Consider the following 25,077-nt stretch of genomic DNA (forward strand, 5'->3'; position numbering starts at 1 on the left):
TTGATGAATAGACAGAGATAACTAGACATGTAATGAAAAATATAAAATGAAATGTTAATGGTAAAATCTTGGTGGTGGATAAAAAACATCACTGTACAATTATTTCAATATTGTTCTATGTTGAAATTTTTTTCAAAAATGTTAAAACAAGCAAAAATTTTGAATGTGCATTCAGTCTTTCCAAGAGAAAATTTTAACAAAGTTTAGTTTGTATTTTGGGAGTGTAAGCAAACTTTTTGTGCTTACTGAACAACTGGTGTTTGATACATGCCCAAATTAAAGAGCAAAAATGCTTCCCAACACTAAAAAAGAATTTTAAAAATCTAAGGAAAGATCCTTATCCTTTTCTCAAGAAAGAACACATTTTCCTCCTCTTTGAGTTGATTTATATTGTTATAATTTGTTTTCAGGGTGATAGCTTTAAACACTCCATGATTATAAATGATTATAATGTAATGTCCACATACCTTGAGGAAGTCAAGAACTCAAAAATATTATTTAGTTTTACATAAGTCCTTTGTAAATAGAATTGGGTGTTAAAAAATGATTTCTGATCATTTGTACTAACATAAAGCGCATTACAGGGAAACTAAAACACGAGACCTTTATAGTATTATAAGTATTTTCCTGCTTTGATTTACAAACACTAATTTTTACTAATATGTGTAGAAATGTGTGTGTCTGTGTATTGTCTATATATTCTTTCATGTTTGCAAAGCTCTCAAGCATGATGAATGCTCTGCCAGGTTATACATTACCTCCAGTAAAGGGTTTCCAGTTATAATACTTTCCACGGAAAGGCATATTGTCAAAGTCTGCACACTGTTTCTCTCGAAAATCTCGGGCCCCCAAAGGACATGGCTAAAATAAAATAAAATCATAAATGGTACGATTGTTGAAAAAATTCCAAAACCAAGGGACAGTGTCCCTAAAATTAAAATTGCCTGAACTCCGACACATTAGCTCACTCCTTACTCTCTGGAATATGCTCTACTCTTTTACAACCAGTATTCAGACTGAAGTGTCTGACTTGTAATCTTAGCCACAGAAGAAATAACTGAAGTCATTTAAACAAAGTGAAGTGTTAGACATTTTCCATATAACTTTACTCTCAGATGCATGTCATAGTCCACTTTGCAATCGATCCATCAGGTATCTCCTTATAAGCACAAATAAAAACCAGGAGAAGAAACCAAAACACAGAATCTTTTTTGGTAGCAGTTGTTTGAGTTCCAGTTGCCACAGCTACTCCCAGCTCTTTATTTTAAGGAATCAAGAGGCAGGTTTGTAACATGACATTCAGCACTATTAATTGTGGTTTGGATCCCGACTATTATAGCTGTTTACTGTCTAGCTCTGACAAAAACCATATTTTAAGACATGGGATGAACTGGGCAAAATGCTAGGTCTCAAGTTTAAACACCTTCCAATTCAAGGAATGTGGATTTATTAGGATTTACATTTCAACTTTAACATCACAGAAAATAAAATACTAATTTGGTTCAAAACATGTACATGCGTTGAGTGGGGGACAGAGAAAGATGTTGGGAAGGTGAAGAGAGAAGTATTTGTTTTCAAAATTTGGAATGCTGCTTCTACCTGGATGTTTTACAGAGGAAAATCTTGCCAATCTAGTTAGGTCCAGATGCCGAATACCACAGGGCCATCCTAAATTCAATACTTAAGTTCATAAAGAATTAGAAATATAATCTCACAGTGTTTGAACAATATGATCTAATTTGATGTACCTTTTAGAGTTCTGCAGCTGTTGCACCTAAAACATGAAACTACTGCTTTTGAAATCCTGATCGAGAAACACTCACTTTAAATATGGAAGAATGGAACAAGTCATTAGATAAAATTATTAATTGTGAATAAATAATGAGGATGTTACAAACACTCTCAGATATCATTTTCAGGCTTTTCACCACCTTCTCTGGGATCTCTACATTTACTATACTTTATACAGTTTTCTGATGGCAGTCCCTTGAAGCATGTGCAAAAATAATAGACCACAATGTACAAATATCTGCATGGTCACCATTACTTCATATATATATCTATATATACTGTGGTTCAAATTACTAGCATATCAAGTCCAAAGCCTCAGATTCTGGACATATTGAGAGCAGGTCTATATTTTGTTATGGGCCCAGCATTTTAAAATATTTTTCTGCACATTAAAATACGACAGTGCAATGCCAAGCTTAATGTTTCTGCCTGCCAAATTACCATTTTTACCTGTCTTTAAAAAAAAATACAAACTAAGGATGAACCGTAGACTACACAGTGCATCACACTGGAAAAATATGCTTCTGGTATCTTGTTTCATAGTGTGATACTGCTTTCCTTTCCTAGCCATTCTCAGGGAACCTCACACGTGGACTGGGAGTTGTTGGGGGCCTTGCCATGCAGCAAGACTAGCTTTTAAGCAAATATTACCAATTTTTAAAAATACAAATAATTTTAACTATAGGTACAAGTTTTCACATAAAACGTACGTATTTGTAAAGCACCAACTACCTAAAAGTTCTCACGCTTTCAACCTAGTTGGAGAAACAAGATATAAAGAGACAAACCCCAGCACTGTTGCAGGCAGTACTTACAGGACGGCATGATGCAGGTTGCCTATAGGTGCTGTATGAAGGCAAACGATCAATGTGTCATGTGACTAATCATAGGGAAACTTTTCCTCTGGAAGCAAACCTTGAGTGCATTATCATTTTAATAAAAGTATTATGAAAACTTAATCTCTGTAACATTGTAAGATATTGTAGGAATTGGGGTGGTTAAGCAAAAGGACTTTTGGAATAGAGAGGAGTTTATTAAGAATAAAGCCATGGGGACAGGAAAGGAAAGGTCATATGTTGGGAATTAGTTGGAAAAAGGCCATCCTAGATGAAACAAACTGTATGGAAGCACAAGAGCAGCATTTCATAGAAAAACACCAGTACATAAAAAAAGCCTCACATTAACAAACTAAGTTTCGTGAGGGCCATTCACTTAAGAACAAAAATCCTATTCCTCCTTATCTTGTAATGTCACTCCTAACTCGGAGGATATGGCTGTTTCATGAAGCACTTGGATAATATTTTATAAAATTTCTGATCCATTCTTTTCCTAGAATAACCACTCCAAGGGTCAGCATAATAAAAATATTAACAATGACAACAGCGACTTCGCATTTAGTAAGCACCTACTCTGGGGCACCTTGTTCAGAGGTCTCGAGATGTATTATCCATTGAATCTTTGTCTACACTCTTATGAGGTAGTTGTAATTAATAATCCCATTTTATAACCGAGTCCTGGGTATAGAAAGGTTTGCTTAGTAATAGCTTCAGGATGCAAGGACACCTCCTTCACCTGAGTGGCGCCTCCTCTGGACACTGTCTAAATGCTACAACAACAGTGTGTGGCTTTAGCTGTTAAGATACACAGAGACCTAATAGGAGTAACTTGGGCTATGGACCTAGTCTTGTCTTTTCCAGCGGTAAGTTTCTTATCTTTTCCAAACTACTTTTTCCCTCTCATTTGTAGAATAAGAGGGCCAATTCTTATAAAATAAGAATTTTGGAGTGACTATCCTGGTTTCAATTCTAACTTTGTTATTTGTTTAATTCATGGCCTTGAGCTATGTACTTCATTTTCCAATCCTCATCTATAAACTAGTATTTACCTCCCAGTTGAAGGTTGATGTAAAACATTTAGCTCTGAACTTGGCACATGGTAGTTCTGAATAACTATTGGCAGCAGTGCTGGTGTTGGGTCAGGCATCCATATCCCATCCCTCATCTTCCCTGCTCTGCTCTATAGTTCAGGAGAACAACCTCTGCAAGCCCAATGTTCCAGGCTACCGCGCCAGCTGACTTCTGGTTAGGTGCAGGCAATGAAAGGACGTGTGGGAGAAGCCCTCTCTACCTCAGGAAGCATCGAAGGCAGATGCAGAATCTTTCTGGGGCTCTAACTTCAGGAAACAAAAGCCTCACACCTCCACCCCATACTAGGCTTCCAGCCTCTGGACTCGGATAAAATTATCTCCTTCCTGAGTCTCTTTGGTAGGAGTGGTGACAACTTCCTGCTGACCCTGATCTATGGACTTACAAGCTTCTTCGATTGGCAAGAAACCAATTGTGTGCATTAAATTTCTTCTATTTAAATATTCTGAGTCATCTATATTATTATGGTTGTATCTTTATTGATACATACAACAACCAATAATGATGAAGAAGGAAGAGGAGGAAAGTGGTAGGCTGAATACAGATATATTTCCATAGTTAATTGGTTAAGGGTATAGAGGTTGGCAAACTTTCTCTGAAAAGGGCAACATCTTACCTAATAATAGCAAACATGTAAATTGATCGTACCTCTGCTACGCAACCAGCCAATCGGGAGTGGTATGCAAATTAACTAAAAAAATGGTGGTTAATTTGCATACACAGGCTCCAAGTAATGGGTGCAAGCAGGATGCTTGCGTCGTCACCATGGCTATGATGCAGGCATTCTGCCTCACCCCCAGTCTCTTAGGGCCTGTAGGCAGTGTGGGAAGGTGGGGCTAGAGTAGAAAGAAGTGGCTCCTGGAATGGAAAGAGGCAGCTCCGAGACCTAAGCAGAAAGGGACTGGGCCGGAGCAGAAAGGCAATGCTGGCAGCCAGGGAAAGGAAAGCCCATTCTAGCACGAATCTTCATGCTCCAGGCTTCTAGTAGTAAATATTTTAGCTTTTGTGTTCCATACAGTATTGGTTGTGACTATTCAACTGTGCCATTATAATGTGAAAGAAGCCATAAACATATATGGAAATGGCCATGATTGTGTTCCAACAAAGTTTTATTTATAAAAAGAGGTGAGGGGCCAAATTTGGCCTAGGAAATAGATTTTGCCAACCCCTGCCTTAGATATTAACAGATACAATCTGTCTGGCAGCACCTTGCAGAAGAAACAAACTTGATTATTAACTTTTGAGTTAATACCAAATTGTACACTTTTAAGAATTAATGTTAGAATAATCTCTAATTTGTACACTGTGCTTAAATGTCCTCTATAATTATCCCCAAATTGGTCACACAATCTGAATAAGCATCTACAGAAATACCAAGTACTTTTCAGACAACTATAATTATTATCAGGTTCTTCCTTACATTCAGCCAAAATCTGCCTTGCTCTTTTTCTTCTGGATCCACACTGAGCAAATCTAACCCCTAACTGAAAGCTATCTAGACCTTAATGGACTTCCTAAGGGCACATAATTCATCACGAGCCCCCTTAAAACAAGCACCAAGAACTGGCCTTTGTTTTGTTCAGCAAATGTAGGTAAAATGCTTACTATGTGTCACATATGATCTAGGCTCTGGATATGAGGCAATAAACAAAACAGATTAGGTCCTTGCTTTCATGGAGGTCATTGTGATGGAGTGAGAAAGAAGAAAAACAAAGCAGGTTAAGGAAATTGATAGTGAGGGAGAGGGAAGTTTTAAATAGTACAGTCAGAGAAATTCTCTCGGATAAGGTGGCATTGGAGCAGATTTAAAAGAAGCTAAGGGAATGATTATGTACACATCTGGGAAGAGTGCTCCCGGGAAACAGTAAATGCAAAGGCCCCGATGTTCACAGCCGAGCATGGAGGATGGGAGGGTCTAGGGAATTGTAGTAGATGGGGGGGCCTGATCTCATGCTTTCTGGTTCTAGAATATATCCAGCTAGTGTTCTGTTCTCCCGATTTAATTTTTCCTCCACTGAATGCTCTGAATTAAAGAAGAGTTAATTTCTTAAGAAAAAAAATTACATAAGATATATTTTTTTGGGTTTTGTTTAAAAAGAGTAGAGATTTTAAGGAGTAATGCTTTTTAAATTGCCTAGGGATTATAAGTGCTGACACTATGCAGAAATCCTAACAGAGAACAATGGGCACAAGCAACAAATTCTTTCTGTAAAGCCTGACAGGTTTTCAGCCTCCTAGTGTTCACACTAATCAAGCATCCTCTCCTTTTAAAAAGCAACCAGCAGGGCCCCACATAAATCCAGAGAGCAAAGCTGCAGGTCTCAGCAACTTTTGATCTTAGTATTTTCAAAGAAATTTTTAAAATACTATCACTTTTTATCACCATTTCTCAGAGATCTATGTTAAGTTAGCACTTTCTACAGACTATCTTATGTTTCCAATTTTATTGATAGTTTAAAAGCATCTTCTTTTGACTTAATCCTTTTTTATTGGTAGATAAATGTAAAAAAGAATAATTCATTGGGGGCATAAAAGTTGCTATAGAGAGAAATCTTAGCTTCTGCTGACAAATCTTCCATGGGTATTTCTACAATACTACTGGGGTTCTAATCATGGTTTTGTCCTAAAGATTAGGGTGACCTTGGCAAGTCTATAAATCCATGTGTGCCTTCTTTATATTCATTTGCAAAACATACCCCAAAAGCCCATACCTTTAAGAGAAGTGCAACCCAAAATATTTTGCAAATGAGGAAAATGCTGAAAACCCTGTACTGTGTCTTATGGGTAATAAAGAGTGAGAAGCAGGCTGAGGATGAAAACTCCTTTTCCCCTTTCCTTTCCCTCTCCTCTTCCTGAAGGAGATGGGCAAAGGGAAGATACCAAGATTCCTATGACTCAGGGGAAATTGCAAAATAAGCAATATTGGCATTTTGTTCTACATTCTTTATGTCTTTCTCACCTGCTGCCTCTTTTTTCCTTTCTTGCTTTCACATCAAATGCAGTTTCACTTCTCCACTATTACATTGGAACAACCTTCTACACTTCCCAAATTTAATTCTCTTCTTCCTCTCCAGGATAGCAACATACTCTTGGCCAGTAATGCCTCATTAGTTGGGGAAGCATGAGTGGAGTTTGGATTCCAACCCTTGTTCTGTTGAGCAAGCCATGCACCTGACATAGGTCTATGAAGAAGGGACATGGTGTTTACTCACCCAGACAGAAATCTTTTTCTAAGTTACACAGTTTAAGAAGGCCTTGCTTCCACACCCTCTCTTACAAGTTTTCAACAAAATTCCAGATTCCCTAGCTTTCAGGTACTGCCTAATTATCTCATTAAAGTAGTACATAAAGGCATTTCCAATGTTAAATTTTGGATTCCATGTAAATAGTGAATCACTGCAACCCCAGTTTTGATCCAACTTTCTTATCTCTTGCCCCCATGTAATTTCTGATATATATATATATTTTGTAGTTTTACCTTTCATTTACTTTTATAAAAAAAAAAAAAAAAAAAAAAAAAAAAAAGCCTGATAAACCCACATGGTCCAAACTTGAATCTAGCTGACATATTTGATACGATAATATCCTATGCAAGTTTTCAAAACTAAAGTTAGGCCGAAACTGGTTTGGCTCAGTGGATAGAGCATCGGCCTGCAGACTGAAATGTCCCAGCTTCGATTCCGGTCAAGGGCATGTACCTTGGTTGCAGGCACATCCCCAGCAGGGGTTGTGCAGGAGGCAGCTGGTCAATGTTTCTCTCTCATCGACGTTTCTAGCTCTCTATCCCTCTTCCTTCCTCTCTGTGGAAAATCAATAAAATATATTTTTTTAAAAAAAAAAACAACTAAAGTTAATACCTTGCAGAGTCCAAATTTAATTAGGATGCCATCTATCCATAACATAACCCTTCCCCCTAAGTCTATAAATGTTAAGAAACAAACTTTTACTTGATAATTTTTTAAACATCTCTTTTAAGAACAAAATAAACAAGCAAGCTCTCTTTTGTGCTTAAACCTAGTATTAGTTTCAAAATTTGATGCACTCCATACAATTTATACTTAAAGAAGAGTAATGACACTGGTCCCGTTATTTTTTTACACATAAAATAGTATATTATGTACAATATTTATGAGGATAAAGTGGCTGATACTAATTCGTTTTTTGATTATAACTTGGGACACAGTTACAAACTGTTAGTTAATGAATCCACTCTGTACTCTGGCACCACACCTCTCCCCTGGGGGGCTTGGGGGGAGGTTGGTAGTTTCAGGATGCTCTCAGCTCTGTGATTCAGATGAAGTGTGAGGTTAGACAGTCAGTGTCTAAGGTGACCAAACTCTTTCAGAGAAGCTTCCCTTGCAACACCCACCTCTCAGGGTCTCTTTCCGTTAGGGGAGCTCTAGAACAGTACTACCTTACTGAATCCTTCCCAGGGTACTGGCCTGTTCCTTCTTTTAAAAGGACGTGTCCTTCCTCTTTATAAAAGTAATCTGAGGATTTAATGTAGGTAAGTACTTTTTCATCTATAGAACATAAACGTGTACTTAAGACTTAATGTATACTCTGTATTGAGGACACATTAAGTATTAGGAGTAGCACTAGATAGCTTGCAAGTGTTCCTTCTTTTAATTCTCAAACAGCCCTGCAAGCTTGATATAATCACACTCCATTCATACAGGAGCTCCCTAAAGTTTCCTGAGGTTAGGTGTCATGCCAAGGTGAAACAGCAACAAGTATTACAGTCAGGATTTCAGCTTCAGTCAATGGAAATACAAAGCCCATTCTTTTTCACTACAATCCTACCTCTAAATAAAGGCTATGCTTTCTGTGTACACAACCAAGGCAATCATACCACTTAATGACCTTAAGCAATGGACTGAAGAAGAAAACAATTTCAGAACAACATACCCTTTAGCACAGCTTGACTGAGAAGAAACGCAAGTAACCATACAATCTATGCTTAAATTCTAGAACAGACCTGGAAAACTCACTTTGATTCTATAAATTTTTGTAGTTTTGATGCATAAAATAAAGGAGGGAAGTGACATGCTTAAGATGCATGAATAATATAACTTTCTATCTCAGCCAAAGTGAAACTTGAGTTTTCACCATAAGTTCTATCCTAGTCACATTATAAGCAGATGCATAATGAAAAATAATAACAAATAGGACAAACACAAGGAATTTTTTGGTTTTGGGAAATACCTAAGAAATATCAGGAAATTATTTTTTTAAATGTAGAAAAATCCTTTTCATAATAATAGTTCTTCTTTAGCTTTGATATAAAATTTGGCTTATAAACTTAACATGGCCATATTTTTCCTTCTTACAAAAAAAAATCAAGTTATTAAATAAGGTATTCACAGCATCTATAAATTCTATTGAAATAGTTATACTATGTCCACCAATATTAGAACATTTTGCATGATAGTTTTAAGTCATTAGAATGAAAAATTGCTCAGGATAGCAGAAATGCTTAAGAGTCAAAATTTTGTATGCCAGTAAAAAGGAGATTCTATACAAATAATAACAAAAAATAAAATTTTGAGCCAACACCTTTCAGCAGATAATGCACAAATCTGGTGGCTTTATTTCTGTTAGTTCCTACCTTTACACATTTATAGAAATTGCAGGACATTATCAATCATTTATCTCTATGCCCAAAGAGGGGAACTCTGTCCTTAACCAATGAATTCTTAGCATCTGTGCATCCATAAAATTCTGCTCTACAAACCCAAATATCTTACCTAATAAAAGAGAAACATGCAAATTAACCATCACTCCACTATGCCCACAGCCAATCAGAGTGAGTATGCAAATTAACCCAACAAATATGGAGGTTAATTTGCATATGCAGGTGCGGAGTGACCATGAGGGGCAGGATGCCTGCTATGAGAGGAAGGGGGGCGGTGGAGGGATCTATAGGAGCGGTGTTCTGGACAGAAATGAAGACTTGCCAGCTCCCGGGTGGGCAGAGAGCAGAGATGTGCTGGCTCCCAGGTGGCTTGGAGTGAAGCCAGGGGAAGGAAGGCCTATTCTTGCACGAATATCGTGCAATGGGCCTCTAGTCTACCTAATAAAAGAGTAACATGTTAATTAACTGTATTTTAAATTATTAAAGTATTTCTAGATTATGTTGAAAAATTTGAAATTAAAAATGTCTTACCAAGGCAAGTCACTACTGAGGAGAACTGTCAGTATGGGGTGAAAATATGGATAAAATAATAGGTCTGATAGATACTAAGTACTCAATAAATGTTAGTAGCAACTACTACTATTACTTCTATTGCTACTATCTCTACCAATACAGTAGTCCCTTTTTTCAATTATTTCAGTTACCCAAGATCAATCATAGTCTGAAAATATTAAATGGAAAATTCCAGAAGTAAACCATTCATACGTTTTAAATTGCACTTAAATTCCCTTTAAATTTAAATTCTGTTCTGAGTAATGTGATGAAATCTCACACAATCCCAACTCCATCTCTTTGTCCAGCATATCATCTCGCACCATCACAAGAAGGAAGGTGAGTACAATACAATAAGATATTTTGAGAAAGAGATATTTATGTAATTTTTATTGTAGTATATTGTTATAACTATTCTATTATTAGTTATTGCTGTGACTCTCATACTGTGCTTAATTTGTAAGTTAAACTTGACTATAGGTATGTACATATGGGAATGGGTGGAACTATATATAGGGTTTGGTACAATCTGGCGTCTCAGGTGTCCCCTGGGATCTTAGAATGTATCCTGCTCAGATAAAGAGGTACTATGGCAAAGATAGAAATTTAAAGAGATCTGACACAGACATCTGTGGCATACCAATATCTGTTACTCTTTACTTTCTTGTAAACAGAGTGCTGATTTTTGCTCAGGAATCTACCTCTCAGGGAATGTGACCTTAACCCCATTAGAAGCATATCTGAATTAGACTAAACCAATTATAGTAATCTCATTCCTTTTGCCCATGGCTGGTTAAAGAGTAGGCATGTGGTCTCATATCCAATAAAACATGACGAAAGTTAGTTAGCTAAGCGAGCAGGGGAGGAGCTCTGGGGATATGACATTCAACTCATTTTCAGTTGAATGATGGAGGCAAAAACCTAACAGGAGCAATTTTAGGAGAAAATGAGAAGAGGAATTAGGTACAATAAGTACAGACAACATTTTTGAGGGATTTTGTTACAAAGGAAGATAAGATGTGAGAAAATAACTGGCTGGTTTTTTTTTTGTTTTTTCATGATAGGAGAAATAACAATAGGTTTGTATGCTTATGGAAAAATCTAGAAGATGTTGGAAAATTATCTGCATAATTATGGCATAAACAAGAATTAAAATAGATATAGGGTTAGAGAGTGAAGTTAGAGAGTGAAGTTAGAGAGTAATGTTCTGATGACATGAAAGTAAAAGCTGTGGTTTTGTGTTTTTTTATTTAATTTATCTTTATTGTTGAAAGTATTACAGATGTCTCCCTTTTGTCCCCTTTGACCCTCTCCACTCACCCTTGCCCCACCCCAGGCATTCATCACACTATTGTCTGTGTCTACGGGCCACGAATATATGTAAATATATCCTTCAGTTAATCTCTTCCTGCTCCTCCATCTCTTCTCTCTGAGATTCAAGTCTGTTCCATGCCTCCATGTCTCTGGGTCTATTTTGTTCATTAGATCTCACATATAAGTGAGGTCATGTGATACTTGTCCTTTAACTGGTTTATTTCGCTTTTTTTAAATCCTCAATGGAGGATATTTTTCCATTGATTTTTAGAGAGCGTAGAAGAGAGAGGGAGAGACAGAGAGAAACATTGATGTGAGGATGTGAGAGAAAACACATCAATTGGTTGCTTCCTATACAAGTGCCAACCAGGAGTCAGGCTGGGAAGGAGCCTGCAACTGTGGTACATGCTCTAAATCAGAACTGAACCTGGGACCCTTCGGTTCACAGGCTGACACTCTATCCACTGAGCCAAACTGCTTAGGGCATCACTTATTTCGTTTTATCTGGAAGAAGTCATGAGACATCAAGAGAGAGTCAACCTACTTTCAGACCCAGTCATTCAAGAGCCCAGGGAGAAAACCAACTTTGAAGAGCTGCAGAAGAAGCAGTATCTCCCGAGGAGAGCCCATTTCCATTAGAACAAGGTGAAAGGAAGGAAAATTCATAGGAGTCAAGAATTTTGCTGATGGTGGATCATGAATTCCTGAGGCACAGAAGAGTTTCAACAGCTGGTCAGGAGCAGGAAACAGAAGAGGGGATATGCAGAGCCTATGGGATTAGATGTGGGAGTGTAGGGCTTCTTGCAGTGGCAAATATGAAACAGGATAGTAACTGTGCTGGACTCAAGAAACATAATGATGGTAAAGCTGTGAGCGTCTGAGGGACCAGGGCAGTTGGGGGCACAGGGTATTTCCTCCTAGTGCTGGTGCTCTTCCTCTTGGACTCCTGTTGATGGAACTCATAGACCTAGGCTGATTCCCTTCATTATTAACAACTTTATAAGAATGAATGTCATCATCACACATATGGATTTCTGATCAAAAAGCTTACAATTTTTAAAAATCTCCCTGCTCTGGGGGAAAAGTAGTTTTTCATAGCAGAGTTCGGTTTACTTACATCTGTGTTACAGGAGCGATACCGTTTCCTTTCCCCGAGGCAGTACTTCCCGCCTCCTGAAGGTCTGAAAATACATTTTATTTAACATGTGAATATACTGTATTTATCCACATAGAAAGTACATATATTGAATGATGAAAACATATTAACATTCACTTCAAGAAAATACAAAATTGGACATTTTATTAGTTATTTAAAAAAATCATGCTGGGGACTGTTAGTAATAATGATTATGATTGTTGAATGTTAAACTTAAGGCAATTTACTATGAGTAACTTTACAAGACTGTTAATTGTCATGATTTACATTAGAAAAATTCAATTAAATCATTGTATTTTTTAATTATCATAGTAAACAGGTGATTAGTTTAATTTGAGGTTCCAGCTTAAAATTCAGTTATTTATGGATGAAAAGCCACTTGAATCATATTCAACAAACCCATCATCTGATGCTATTTGTTCATCAAGTTGAGAATGAAAAGTTTGATTTTTTTCCAGACTGAAAACAGGAGAGGAAACTAAATGACTCTCTGGAAATAGTTTCAGTTCCAAGTAAATAATGCAGAAATGAATTTCTCATTTCGAATATTCAGTTTTAAAAAGTTAAATCTAAACATCTAATGGGTTTGCATTATATAAATACTTTAAATAATGCTCAAATTAATGAAAACGTGAGATGTCAAGTATTTTATTTCCATCAATTAATTTTTAAAGTATTCAACATTAGGGAGAACCATGTGCTATTATTTGAATACTATTTTTGAAAGCTAATTTGTTCTTTTAAAAGAGGTCCTGTCATGCTCTTAAATATCTGGGTATATTATTACTATAGAGTTTTATAATTTTGGTTATTATTCTACAGTAGCCTACAGTTGAATTTAGGTTAATTATTCTGTACTTGTTTTAAACGTAGCAAAGTCTAAATTACAACTTTGGCTTACTGAAATCAATGGGATAATTTAAGTGACGATTTTGGATATGTTTCGAATGCCAGTGAATGGCGACTCTAAGCATGGAAAACAAATGGCCCAGCTTGAACCAGCTTGGGAGAAATGGGTGGATCAGACAAAAACGAAGTGATAGGGATGGTGGTAGCATGGCTGGTTTTTGCGCAGGTGACAGCGAGCGAGCTCTGTTTAGCAGGAGGCTAAAAATAGATAGAAAATGGGAGAATGGAAACACAGAACTAACATCCAGGGAAATGATTTCAATCTAAAAAGAGAAGAAAAGAGACAGTTAGAGAGAGGAGCCAAAGAGAAGGATCCTGAGTTACAATGAGGGGAAAATAAATAGAGACCATCTTTTACTCCAGAAGGAAGAAAAACAGCAGAAGTGATGTAGCATCACCTGGTTCTGCACCACAAAGAAGGCCATCAACCTGAGCTCTAGACAAGACTGTAAGCCCTGACCTGCTGCACCGCTAAGGACCAGTTCAGTCTCCGAGGGGCAGGGAAGACCATGCAGAGGAGCAGTCCACCTGCAAGGGGCAGTTGTGGGGGGAAGGAGGGAAGCACTAGCAAAGCAAAGAATACTGATGGGGCTGGCCTTCCGCCAGAGGGGCTCCAGCTGGAGGAAAAGATGGAGGGAGAGGAGCAGTCTGACCTGCATAAAACAGCCACGGGGAGAAAAGTGGTGGCAACTCCGGAAGATGATTAATGGGGGCATGTGAAAGGAAACTATTTTAACACATGGGTAGTATTCTTTTCATTGTGATTTGTGATGCGAATCAAGGCATTTCAGCCCTTGAAGGGCTCTCATTGGTCCTTTTAATACTACTGTAGCAGTAATAATTTTATGTGACATGTGAAAAGACCTCAGGTTTCCTGGGAATAATGGTACTGTAGCGAAGACCAGACCTGGATTCATCCATAATTCAGTAGTTTTTTGGAAGAGGAAATCTATCTGATTATTAGTAGATTAAGCAGTCTGGCTCTACCTGGGGTAGATACACAATGCTTGTCTTCCCCCCCCCCCCCCCCCCCCCCCCCCCGCTTCCTTTTATTTTTAGCCGCCTAGGAAGGGGCGAGGAAGAAAAGGACAGTCTGTCTAACAAGGCTCCTCGGCTCTCCTTGCCTAGCGCTTGTTCTGAAGACAAGCACTTGGCCCGGGAGGGAAACGTTTTTACAGATAACATGTGAAACCACAGCTTTGAATCGTTTCCAACTGTGTCTTTTTGTTGGCTGCGGCTTACTTTAGCTACTTACGCTGGACTGTCACAGCGCCTCAGGGATGAGGAGACGCCTCCCCCGCAGGTCCGGCTGCACTTCCCCCACAGTGACCAGGAGCCCCAGCCCCCGTCCAGGCTCTGGGGCGAAGTGCCAAAGGCAACACAATCTCCATGATAGCACCACTGCAAGATTGCACAGAAAACACAGCATTAGCTTTTTAGGCAGATACAGCTATTGGGACAGAAATACAACAAAGTTCAGGCAATGACCAATGACAGGCATTAGCATCCTGCCAATATAAGATAGCAGAGTTCTTTAACGGTGTTTACACGTTTGGTGATGGTGTGTGTGATTTGCAAATTATCTTTAGCGAGGCAGTGATTTCAAAATCTCTCACATGTACCAGGAGTCTAAAAAAACACACGAGTCTACTTCTCTCCCCTTACTGTTTCACCTACTCCAGACTTTTCGTGTTTCTCATTTATGGAGACCTCAGAAGTCTTTTTTTGATAGTCTAATAGTATTTTAAAAAAAAAAAATTTCTTTCTTTATATCCCACTCTTGTTAGACTCATGGAATGATAACGCAATATGGAAAGTTCCCGAGTAAGGAATTTTTATGATGGTAATTGCTTTTTCTTTAAGAAAAAAAAAAGAAAGAAAAAGAACGAAAGAAAGAAAAAGAGAAGGCTGGTTGAGGCTACAATAGTAAAAGAATGTGTTGTGGCATTTCATCTACACGAGTCCTGCAGACATAATAAAAGCAATGCCAAGACACGAGGGACTGGGTACAAAAAGCCCTTATGCACACCGACCAGCCATGTGCGCAGCCCCTGCACGAACATGTGTATTGGAATTCTTCTCAGCTTTACTCTCTGCAATAAACCACACATACTGCACCTAAGTAGAAAGCCAGGAATAATTTATCGAGATGCAGACATCAAATAATCAGCTCATAACTCTAGCATGCAGAATATGGTAAAAAGGAAAGCCATTTAAGCAGCGGCAACAACAACATCAACAAGCATTTCTAGGCTTTTGTCGGTGCATTTTTGTGAATTGCCATCAAACATCGAAAACCATACTGATGCTACAAAAAGTCATTTGTTTGCATGAATAACAACATTAGAGTTGAGTAACTGTCAGCAATGTTAGCTAGCTAAATAAAAATTCATTATATTAAAACATACTGGGATTAGGACATGTGATGCTTAAAATAATCATTGTGTAATACTAATTCAATATATCCAGGATTTTTTCACTTTTCACCTTTTTCACTGCTACCAATGGCAAGTGGAATAGCTTCTTAGCTGGTCCCCCTACTTCCACTTTTTCCTACCTATAACCAATCTGTTCTCCAGTAAGCATTCAGAGAGATGTTTTTAAAAAACATATTATCACATCATGTCTCTTTTTTGCTTAAAAGACTCTGGTCTGCTGTGGCCTATGGGAACCAGCCCTGTCTCCTTCTCCAGCCTCTCTCTCTCTCTCTCTCTCTCTCTCTTTCTCTCTCTCTCTCTTCTTTCTCTCAGATTGCTTCAGACACACCAGCCTTCCTTCCTTTCCTCAAACACTCAGTCCGTTCCCTCCACAAGGCACCTGCTTCTGCTGGTCCTTCTGGGAATACTCGTCTCACAATACAAAGAATTGTATTGCTGTGTTCTCTTCATTCAGTCCCAGGTCAAGTGCCATTTCACCAGAGAGCTCTTTCCTTGATTGGCCACCCTTATCCCAAAGTGCAACCTCCAGGACTTAATAGTTTTAGTTCACACTACTTTAAATTACCCTGTTTATTTTTCAAATTACTCCATTATTGTCTGTCTCCTCTCGTTAGTATGTAAAAACCTTAATGTGACAAGTGTGGCTATTTAAATTTAAATTAATTAAACACCCAGTCCCTCAGACCCACATTCCAGGGCTTCATGGCCACACGTGTGGCTACGATGTTGGGCAGAGCAGATCCAGCATGTCTGTCACCAAAGAACGTTCTATCTAGGACAGTGCTTAGCATGTAGTAAATAAGCAACAAAAATCCACTGACTGAATGACAAAGTTAGTTCAATTCTAGAATCCTGTGTTCTGTTTTGGTTGCTACATGTCAGGAAGGAACTGGAACTACTAAAGGGCAAAGAGAGTCAAACTCACCTTTCTCTCCCTGGTAGCCAGCACGGAGCAAATGTTTTAGTAGTTGTGACAACATAAAAGGCTTTTTAGAGAAGTGTTAAGCAATTATCACTTGTCCATTAAAAAAAAATTAGGCAAGAAGAATTCAAATTTTGGTTGGCTATAAGGCAGAACATTCTGAGCCTTAACTTAGTAGATATTAAAGTAAGACATTAAAAAAGATTATGAGTTTTGACAATGAAAATTACCATAAAAAAAAACAATACCCATCTGTCCAAAATGATGAAGCAGAGATAATACAATATCAACTGGCTGAACGGATATAATACAGTATCAACTCTGGGAGTAGGACTGCTGATAACGTACATGAAGAGGGAGAGCATGTGCCAGCCGCCAGCTTATAGCTTACCTAATTGATCTTAAAGACCAATCATTTGTAGAATGATATACCACCAATTGTGCTAGACCTTCACCTATATAAGAGTCACATTAGGCCAAATAATCTCTGTTTTTACATTTTTGTTTTTAGAAATACCTGTGTGTACAAACATCTAAGCCTGTACCTATTTTTTCTCTGAGAATGACTGAACAAAGTAGTATTGACCAGCGATGACTGATTTGGGCCATGGTTTCAATTAATGTCAACACTTTTAAAAACTCCAACTCTTAAAATTTGTCTATTTTTTCAAGTTGGAAATCTAGCATTATTGATTTCAAATAACATTAAAGTTTGATTTTACGTTTTATAAAAGCACAGAGCTCTAAAGCTGAAAAGAACTTAAGCATTCATGAGATCTAAGCACCTCATTTTTTCAGAGGAGGAAACCAGAACTCTACAGCAGGTTGACCTGCCCAACATTACTTAGAAAAAAAGGAATTATCTGTCCAAAAATCAGTGTGTGTGTGTGTGTGTGTGTGTGTGTGTGTGTGTGTCGGGGGGGGGGGGGGGAGAGGGGAATCTATGTGAGGTGTAGAATTCTATATTTGAAAACATTAAATAACATTCCACTATACTTTACTGAACTGTTTTTACTACATAAAATACAAAATAACACTAGAGACTGAAAATGAAAAAAATCCACTTAGCTATAAGTGAACGGCCACATGTTATTTCAGACCTCCTTGGGTACTCTTATAATTGGTAAAGAAAAAAATCACTTTCTGCATTTTCAGGGGCTAAAGGAATCGTGAAAGACATAAGAGAGATGTAGGTTCCAAAGTATTTAATAACATTGTTATACGTTTCCTGGAGACTCACAAAGTGTAGGACATGGAAAGAAGTCACACAAATGATTTTGTTTTCCTTTTAAAACCTATCCTTAAGGTAAAAGATAAATACAAGATTCAGCTTACAAAATGTTGCTCCATTCTCATGATTATTTAATATTTACACAGTATTTCATAACTGGCTTGCTAGAACCTTGTACTGCATAAATTCATCCTATTGATTATATCTATTCCATGAAATTATAACGTAATAGACAATGATATCAGATAGTTAAATAACAAATATTAAGAGGTTAAAAAAGAATTCATCTATAATAATAAAAACATAATATGCTAATTAGACTGGATGATCTTCCAGACATCCTTCCTTCCAGACAAAGCCTCAGTGGGTAGGGGCCGCAGCAGAGGCCCCAGCTGTGGCAGTAGTGGGTGTGGGGAGGGGGAGAGGGCCAAGGCCCTTGCATGAATTTTATGCATCGGGCCTCTAGTAGTAGTAGCAGTAATAATAATAATAATAATAATAATAATAATAATAATTTAAGTATCATCTATCTACGAATTGACAAGAGACTACTGTCTAATTTAATAACTAATTAACAACTTTGTTAACTAGTCAACAACTTCAGTCTGTACAGGGACAACTTCACTCTGTGTGTAGCCTGTGTGACAGACCTGAGTTCTCTGGTTTAAAGCAAGTCATTGATTTATTTTCTTTAGTTTCCCTAACTATAAAATGGGGACTCACTTTAGTTTTCGATTCCAATATGGCTTGGATTAGGACAACTTTAGACATTACCTCTGTGCAGACATACCTTCAAAGAACTTAAAAACACATCAAAGGACTTGTTTGACTTTTCGTGTTTATAGGAAGGGAGCTCTTTGGAATTCTTGCTACTTCCCTCCTCTGGAAGTAGCAAGTATCTTGATGTAGCACATGCTTTTAAGAGAAGAAACTTATCTAACATAATAACTGCTTTAAGAAATCCATAGGAAACTTCATATGGATAAAGTTATTTGAGCTAATTTTCTAGATAATTACATCAATCAATATATACTGATTTAAGGTAAGTCATAAGTATAATTAGGTTATACTATGATAAGTAAAGCAACCTGAAGTATATAAGTCCTATAAGCACATAAGAAATTTTTGAGTGTTGTCTTTTCTATTTTTATTCTTTTTTTTTTTTTTTTTCTTTGTCTGAAGTTGCCAAACCTTTACAAGCTCTATTTTCAAAATCATGGAATTTTACTTCTTTTCTTAAAAGAAAAAGAGTGAAATCTTCATATGGGAATCTTTATTCTCTAAGATTATATCTAATCTAGTGATGTATTCTAAATATCAGTCATATTAATTCAGCCCAAATTATCCAGATAAATAATTTTGCCTTCTTTTTGCTAATTCAAGTGTGTTTAACCAGATTTAGAAAGGTAAAAGTGGAATTATCACATTCCAAGAATAAGTTCTCAGATTGTTCAAGAATTCCTGCTTTCCACATTCCTTCAAAGTAAAACAAATATATTTAAAAATTATCTAGAAAGACAATATACTCTAGTGAAGCTTTAAAAAAGAAATCATTATTAAACAACATCTCTGCTGAATTTCATAATCCACATCAAGAAATTGTCTTCAAGCAAGATACATTATAAATTTAAAAATCTAAATTTGAGAATTTTTCAGAATTCCACAAAAATTTTTCAAGATGAGTATACTTCTAAAACGTTTTTTTTTTTAATATTGAAAACATACATATTTTTAAACTAGAGTCATTGTAGGATGTGATTATAGATCTTGCACCATAGCCAGCTCTGGGTCTAGCCAGCATCTGGAATGAGAGATCTCTAAGGAAATCCTAAGATTTTAAAGCAAGGGATATTGATGATTCAATATAGAATGTTCTTCCCAAGTCAGAAAAGTTAAAAGTAAAAGCACAGCACTATTAAAGGCCTTATCTTTCCACTCTCCAGGTGCAGGAATGCTGAAGCTTATTCCAACCCAAATTCTAAATCAGAACTTGTCATCCCATGCTATGGAAATTTCTAGAGCAATTCAAGAGCTAGTTTTGGGACCCAGTTGAGACATGTTATATTCTACTCCAAGATCTAAGGCTGCAAATGTCCTATTGTATAGCAATGCTTTAGAAGGGTCTATAATATTCCTGGTCTAAGCCAGCCCTGTGTTTCCCATACAAAGATATTAAGAACCGATGTCATATATATATGTAAGTCTAAATGCTGGGCGATATCTCTAACTGGATCTTGTAGAATCACCAAATCAATCTTTTGGAAATAAACCAGGTATTCTAAACCTTCTTTGTGGTCAAAATCAGAGCTTGTATTGATATCCTGTTCCATAACAATGCCCATACTGCTATCAAAGTTTTCACAGACTAAATCTTTGTTTACTATTTCATCAAATATGGCATCCCTCCAATGCCTGTCCAAAGTGCTACTGCTGATGCCATTTCTAAAGAAAAAATTTTGGGTTAAAGTTATATTGATTTATTTGCAGGCATTTGACCCGTGGACACACAGTACCCACTAGCGCACTGTCTGGGCTCATCAAATTTCTTCCTTTGGTTAATGCTACTGTCCCTAAGCACATCCATTCAGACCATATGGTTCTTATTCAATCCTTGAATGGCTTATTCAGGCAAACATCCAATGGCTGTAATAGCGATGTCAGACCCCCCAGGACTCATGCAAAGATCAGTTTTTAATTTTTTGGCCATATTTCTTACTCCATCTGCTAAATGTGCATGGAACAGTTCCCATGCTTACATGGAACATTTGTGGAACTACGCCTCGGGCAGGGATCCCATATCTTTTGCAGCCAGAGTTTGACAAGATCATTGTGGATCCAGTCCTCTGGATTTGTCTATGCTATCACTTAAGCAATCCTTCTCCCCTCACCATTTAAAACAAATTATTCAAAAAACTATGAGCAGCTTTGTTTTTATCCTGCTGGCTAGACAGGATGTAGGTTCCTTCTTGTTTCTTCTGATGAGAGTAGTTTTGAAATTTAGAGCTAAAATCAGAAGTAGTGGATATTCCATTCATGTTTCTGAGGCACACAAATTTATCCTTATAGTCTCTAATGCTTGCTACTGCCAGGTAAGATAATCTGACAAAGAATTTTCTGCCCCACAATCATCTAAGGCTGGCAAATAATAACCAAAAGTGGCGATGATGCTCTAGTAATATATACTAGAACCGTCCTTTTCCAGAAAAACCATAAAAAGTTCACTGAGATAGTATCTCATTTCATCCTCACAACATTTCTATGAAATAGGTAGAAATAGGTTACTTCTCATTTTAAAATGGAGATTCATTATTTTGCCAATTGTAACACAATCATATATTCTTAGCTAATGTTCTGCCTACAGTGCCTTCCTACGGTGATTCCTGAGATAAGATGCTGTCACAGGTAAGTAAGTAAAAACCCCACTTAGAATTAAAGGATAGAATACATTGTGATTACCAATCTCAAGCTCAGTGACTCATTTTATTCCCATGACAATGAAATTTTGCTTTTTTTTCTCTACAAAATTTCCGAGCTAAAGGTAAAGTAAAATCAGAGGCAATCAGTTTCCAACTTTGGAATTAGAAAGATCTGGGTTGGAATCTCGCCCTGCTATTAAATTGTTGTGTATTCTCAGGCTTTCAAGTTTAAGTTTCCTCATCTGCAAAATGGAAATAAAACAACTTCTACCTCATAGGACTTTGTCACTATAAGGCACAGAACAAATATGTGCCTGGCACAGTGTAAGTACTTGAAAAATATTCAGTATCACCATCATCATTATTTGTAATGCCAACTATTTTTTAATTTAAAAAAAAATCTTTATTGTTGCAAGTATTACATAGGTTATTTCCCACCTCCTCCCTCCCCCCCACTAACCTCTTCCAGACTGCTCCCAATGCTAACTATTTTCAGCTGGCAAGGACTGGCCACACAAAGTTGACCTGACCAACCAAAAATTCTACTTTGATTTTTGTCCCTAGCTCTTTTTTGCATGGTTGTTTTGAGTCAAAATGCTGAGCTCTGGTTTAATTTCCAGACAGATATAACCCTAGATGGAAAATCTGCAGTTTGGCAACAATAAACACTTTTCTTTTAAGGAGAAAAATAACTTAAATCACCACCAACAAAAGTTGTAAAAAGATATAACAAATGTAGTTACTAAAAAATAAATTAAGAACTGCTGAGCTCAAATGTCCTTTTTTTTTTTTTCCCCTGCTTATAAATGTAGGTGGATCTAGTTCTTTAAAAACATCTTCAAAAAATCAAAGTTAATGATAGGAAGATATTCAAGGTCTTCTCCTAGAGTGCTGTCCTTTTTCTTTCTAGGAGTCTACATGTGTTTGTTTTTGTTCATTCATTTTAAGACTTAGCACCATTCCTAAAGCTGTCTACTGACCTTTCATAACCCTGGAACAACAGTTAAGATTTTTGTTTGGCAGAATAATTTTAGATGGTGAAATCCAACATGCTGACTTTATCAAACTAAACTCTAATGTTGGGAATATAAAGGACCTCTTGGTACACAAGCTTTGCTACACTTACAAGCTTCTCAAATAGTTTTTCATGGAGTTCAAGATGTTCTGTTGAAGTACATCAGAAGCTGACAGGGTAAGGAGTCAGGTAAGGGATTCTTTTAAACAGATCATTGTCACTTAAAATGTACGCATCAGAATTATGTAGACTTCATTTGAAAAAAAGGGGCTAGGAGTCAAAAAGTGATAACCAACCTAACCTGAAAATGTGAATCTTTAAAAATCAAATATATTTTTTCCATTTTACTCACTTTTTATCTGTGCTCATTCTTATTTATGCTTAGAAAAATAATTCCCTTCTACTTATTCATCTAAATTTAAATTCAGTACATTAGCTTTAATATTATTGTCATCTAAATATTCATCAAAATTATCTGAAATTTTCAAGAAATATATCATGTCTATCACATATACTATACACATAGTTGTAAAATATGACATTTGAGAATCCTGCAATTAAGCACAAATGATAAGATATTAAATATGTATTTACTGTGTAAATGATTGGCAGGGTTGAACTATGTGTTCTCAAATAACCACTACTTGTGATTTATTCATTTGGAGTGATTATATAATTTATAGAATACTTTAGGAGAGCTCTGAGGTATTTAAAAGAATGATTTTTTATGCTGTATGTTAAGGAATAAAGTTGGATAAAAAGAACCATCACACCTAGTGACAGTATTATTCCAAGCAAATAAACACTGTAGCCCATGGACTGGATTACAAGAATAATAATCAATGGCAAATAAAGAAACAGATTCTCACTGTGACTTACCCCCTTACAGTTGTGTATTTCTTCTAAATACAGATTGATTTAAATTGCTACTTGTCGTTGACAAGAATTGTTGGTTCCAAAATAAACCTAGACTGTTGTTTGAAGAATGTGGTTCCTAATATTTTCTATTACTCCAGTGAAAAAATGAAGAAGAAGGAATTTTTGGTAGTATGCGAAGGTCTTTGTATTTTTATTGGCTACTTACATAGTCTCAAAAAAAGATCCTTAATCCTTTAAAAATGACCCAATCAATTCATACATTTAGCATAATTTACCAACATTTCCAAACACAGCATGGAAAAGCCATCAACATGGCACTAGGTCATGGGTCCTGAATGAAGCCGTCAGCAAGGATTAATAAACTGTGACAGCTGCCCAAAAGCTTTCATTCTTTTTATTTAAACATCAGATTGCAAACTGAAATCCAGTGTAATCTTTGTTGAAACTAGCCCAACCAACATGGAAGAAGTCAGAACTGAGAACAGATGACACTAAGTAGTTATTATTGCAAACTCAGTCCATAGCCATAAACTCCAGAATTTGCATAATTAGAAATTTTTAAAGGACTTCAGGAATAGCATAAATGATTCTTATCTGTTTCAATAACTTCTAATAATATTTTTGAAAACTATTCTGATGAAACTGAAATTACTTTGTTCCAATTTCTATGCTCAATAAATTAAGTATTCTTCAACTATTAGCCCTTTCATATTGCAATTTAAAAGTGAATCTAATGAAAACTATAGTTATAAAATATCTTGGGATCATATAATTTTCCTGGGAATTAGTTACCAGAAAAAAAAAGCTGAACACATGACTAAGCATACTCTATTATGTAGAATTGTTATTAGACATTTTCTACACAAATATAACACCCACATAAACTTACAGAAAGGTGAAACTGGCCCAGAAAATATTATTCACTGTAATGTTCTAAACAATGATTAGATATAAATCTAATGTTTTGACAATCAACGCACTAGACTAGAAGTGTACTATTTTCTCAAGTACATTTTAATTAATATACACGATTTCCTAACGATAGTAGCAGAACATCAACACAAGACATTTATCAAATAGCTTATAAATCATTTGCACTTACCCCCTTTTCAATACTCGCACTTTGACAAAATGTTCCCTCAGCTGGAGGAATACTGTTGGTGACACAGCGGTTGCTTTGGCTGAGACACCAGAGCTCTCTACACACTTCCTAGGAAAGAAGGCAAAAGCAAGTTGATCAGAAGTAAAGACTACGATCACGTCCACTCTTCCATAAAATACACCCGCAGACACACAGCATTGTTTGTTTCTTGCAGGTACCGACCCATCAAAGTGAGGATTTTGGAGGAGGCCCTTCGGAAGGCGGGTTGTTCATTGTCCAGAATCATGTAAATGCTTGTCTTTAAAACTCTCATTTTAGTGGATAAAGTATATCTTAGTTTTTAATATTGATTAAGCTCTTTTAAAAATAATGTGCAGAAATTCCATTAACAGGGAAGAGTAGGGGGAAAGAACGACTATGTAGAAAGGGAATATATGCTTAATACTCTCAAGTATAGACAATAGAACAAACTTACCAATTACTAATAGAGTGGTGCTAGTTATTTGATGTCTTAGATCTACTGTAATATTCAAGAAAAGATAATTTTAAGAAGAAAATAGAGACCATAGGCATGGGCAGGGAATAATTTCTAAAATCCAAAGTTGCCTAAAGAACAATCTAGCAATGCTATTTGCAGTTCATCAATGTAGTCCACCACTTTTGTGAAAGGGAAATTTGGTTTTTTAACAAATGCTGCTACTTGTAATTGATATAGTTCAGATGTTATTGGGAGCTGTCTTCTTTATTATGGTTTTTCATTGTCCTACATTATTATGGGAAAATTACAACACT

The 25,077-nt window shown here is 36.6% G+C and overlaps 1 protein-coding gene across 5 annotated transcripts in view; it reads right to left on the minus strand.

Annotated features, from left to right (window-relative positions):
• Nucleotides 1-25,077, minus strand: part of ADAMTS6 (ADAM metallopeptidase with thrombospondin type 1 motif 6) — a 186,750-nt gene that overhangs the window by 63,413 nt on the left and 98,260 nt on the right. For all 5 annotated transcript variants that reach the window (XR_014794870.1, XR_014794871.1, XM_084882164.1 and 2 more), the window contains exons 12-15: nt 24,286-24,393; nt 14,538-14,683; nt 12,335-12,398; nt 759-861 (exon numbers count right to left, since the gene is read on the minus strand). Coding sequence is in view for 3 of the 5 variants with exons in the window: in XM_084882164.1 (XP_084738290.1) it covers nt 759-861; nt 12,335-12,398; nt 14,538-14,683; nt 24,286-24,393 (421 nt within the window). In the remaining 2 variants the exon portion in view is untranslated. The remainder of the gene's footprint in view (nt 1-758; nt 862-12,334; nt 12,399-14,537; nt 14,684-24,285; nt 24,394-25,077) is intronic.

This window comes from Pipistrellus hanaki (assembly GCF_964339955.1).
Source record: "Pipistrellus hanaki genome assembly, chromosome: 4".
Classification (NCBI taxonomy): Eukaryota; Metazoa; Chordata; class Mammalia; order Chiroptera; family Vespertilionidae; genus Pipistrellus; species Pipistrellus hanaki.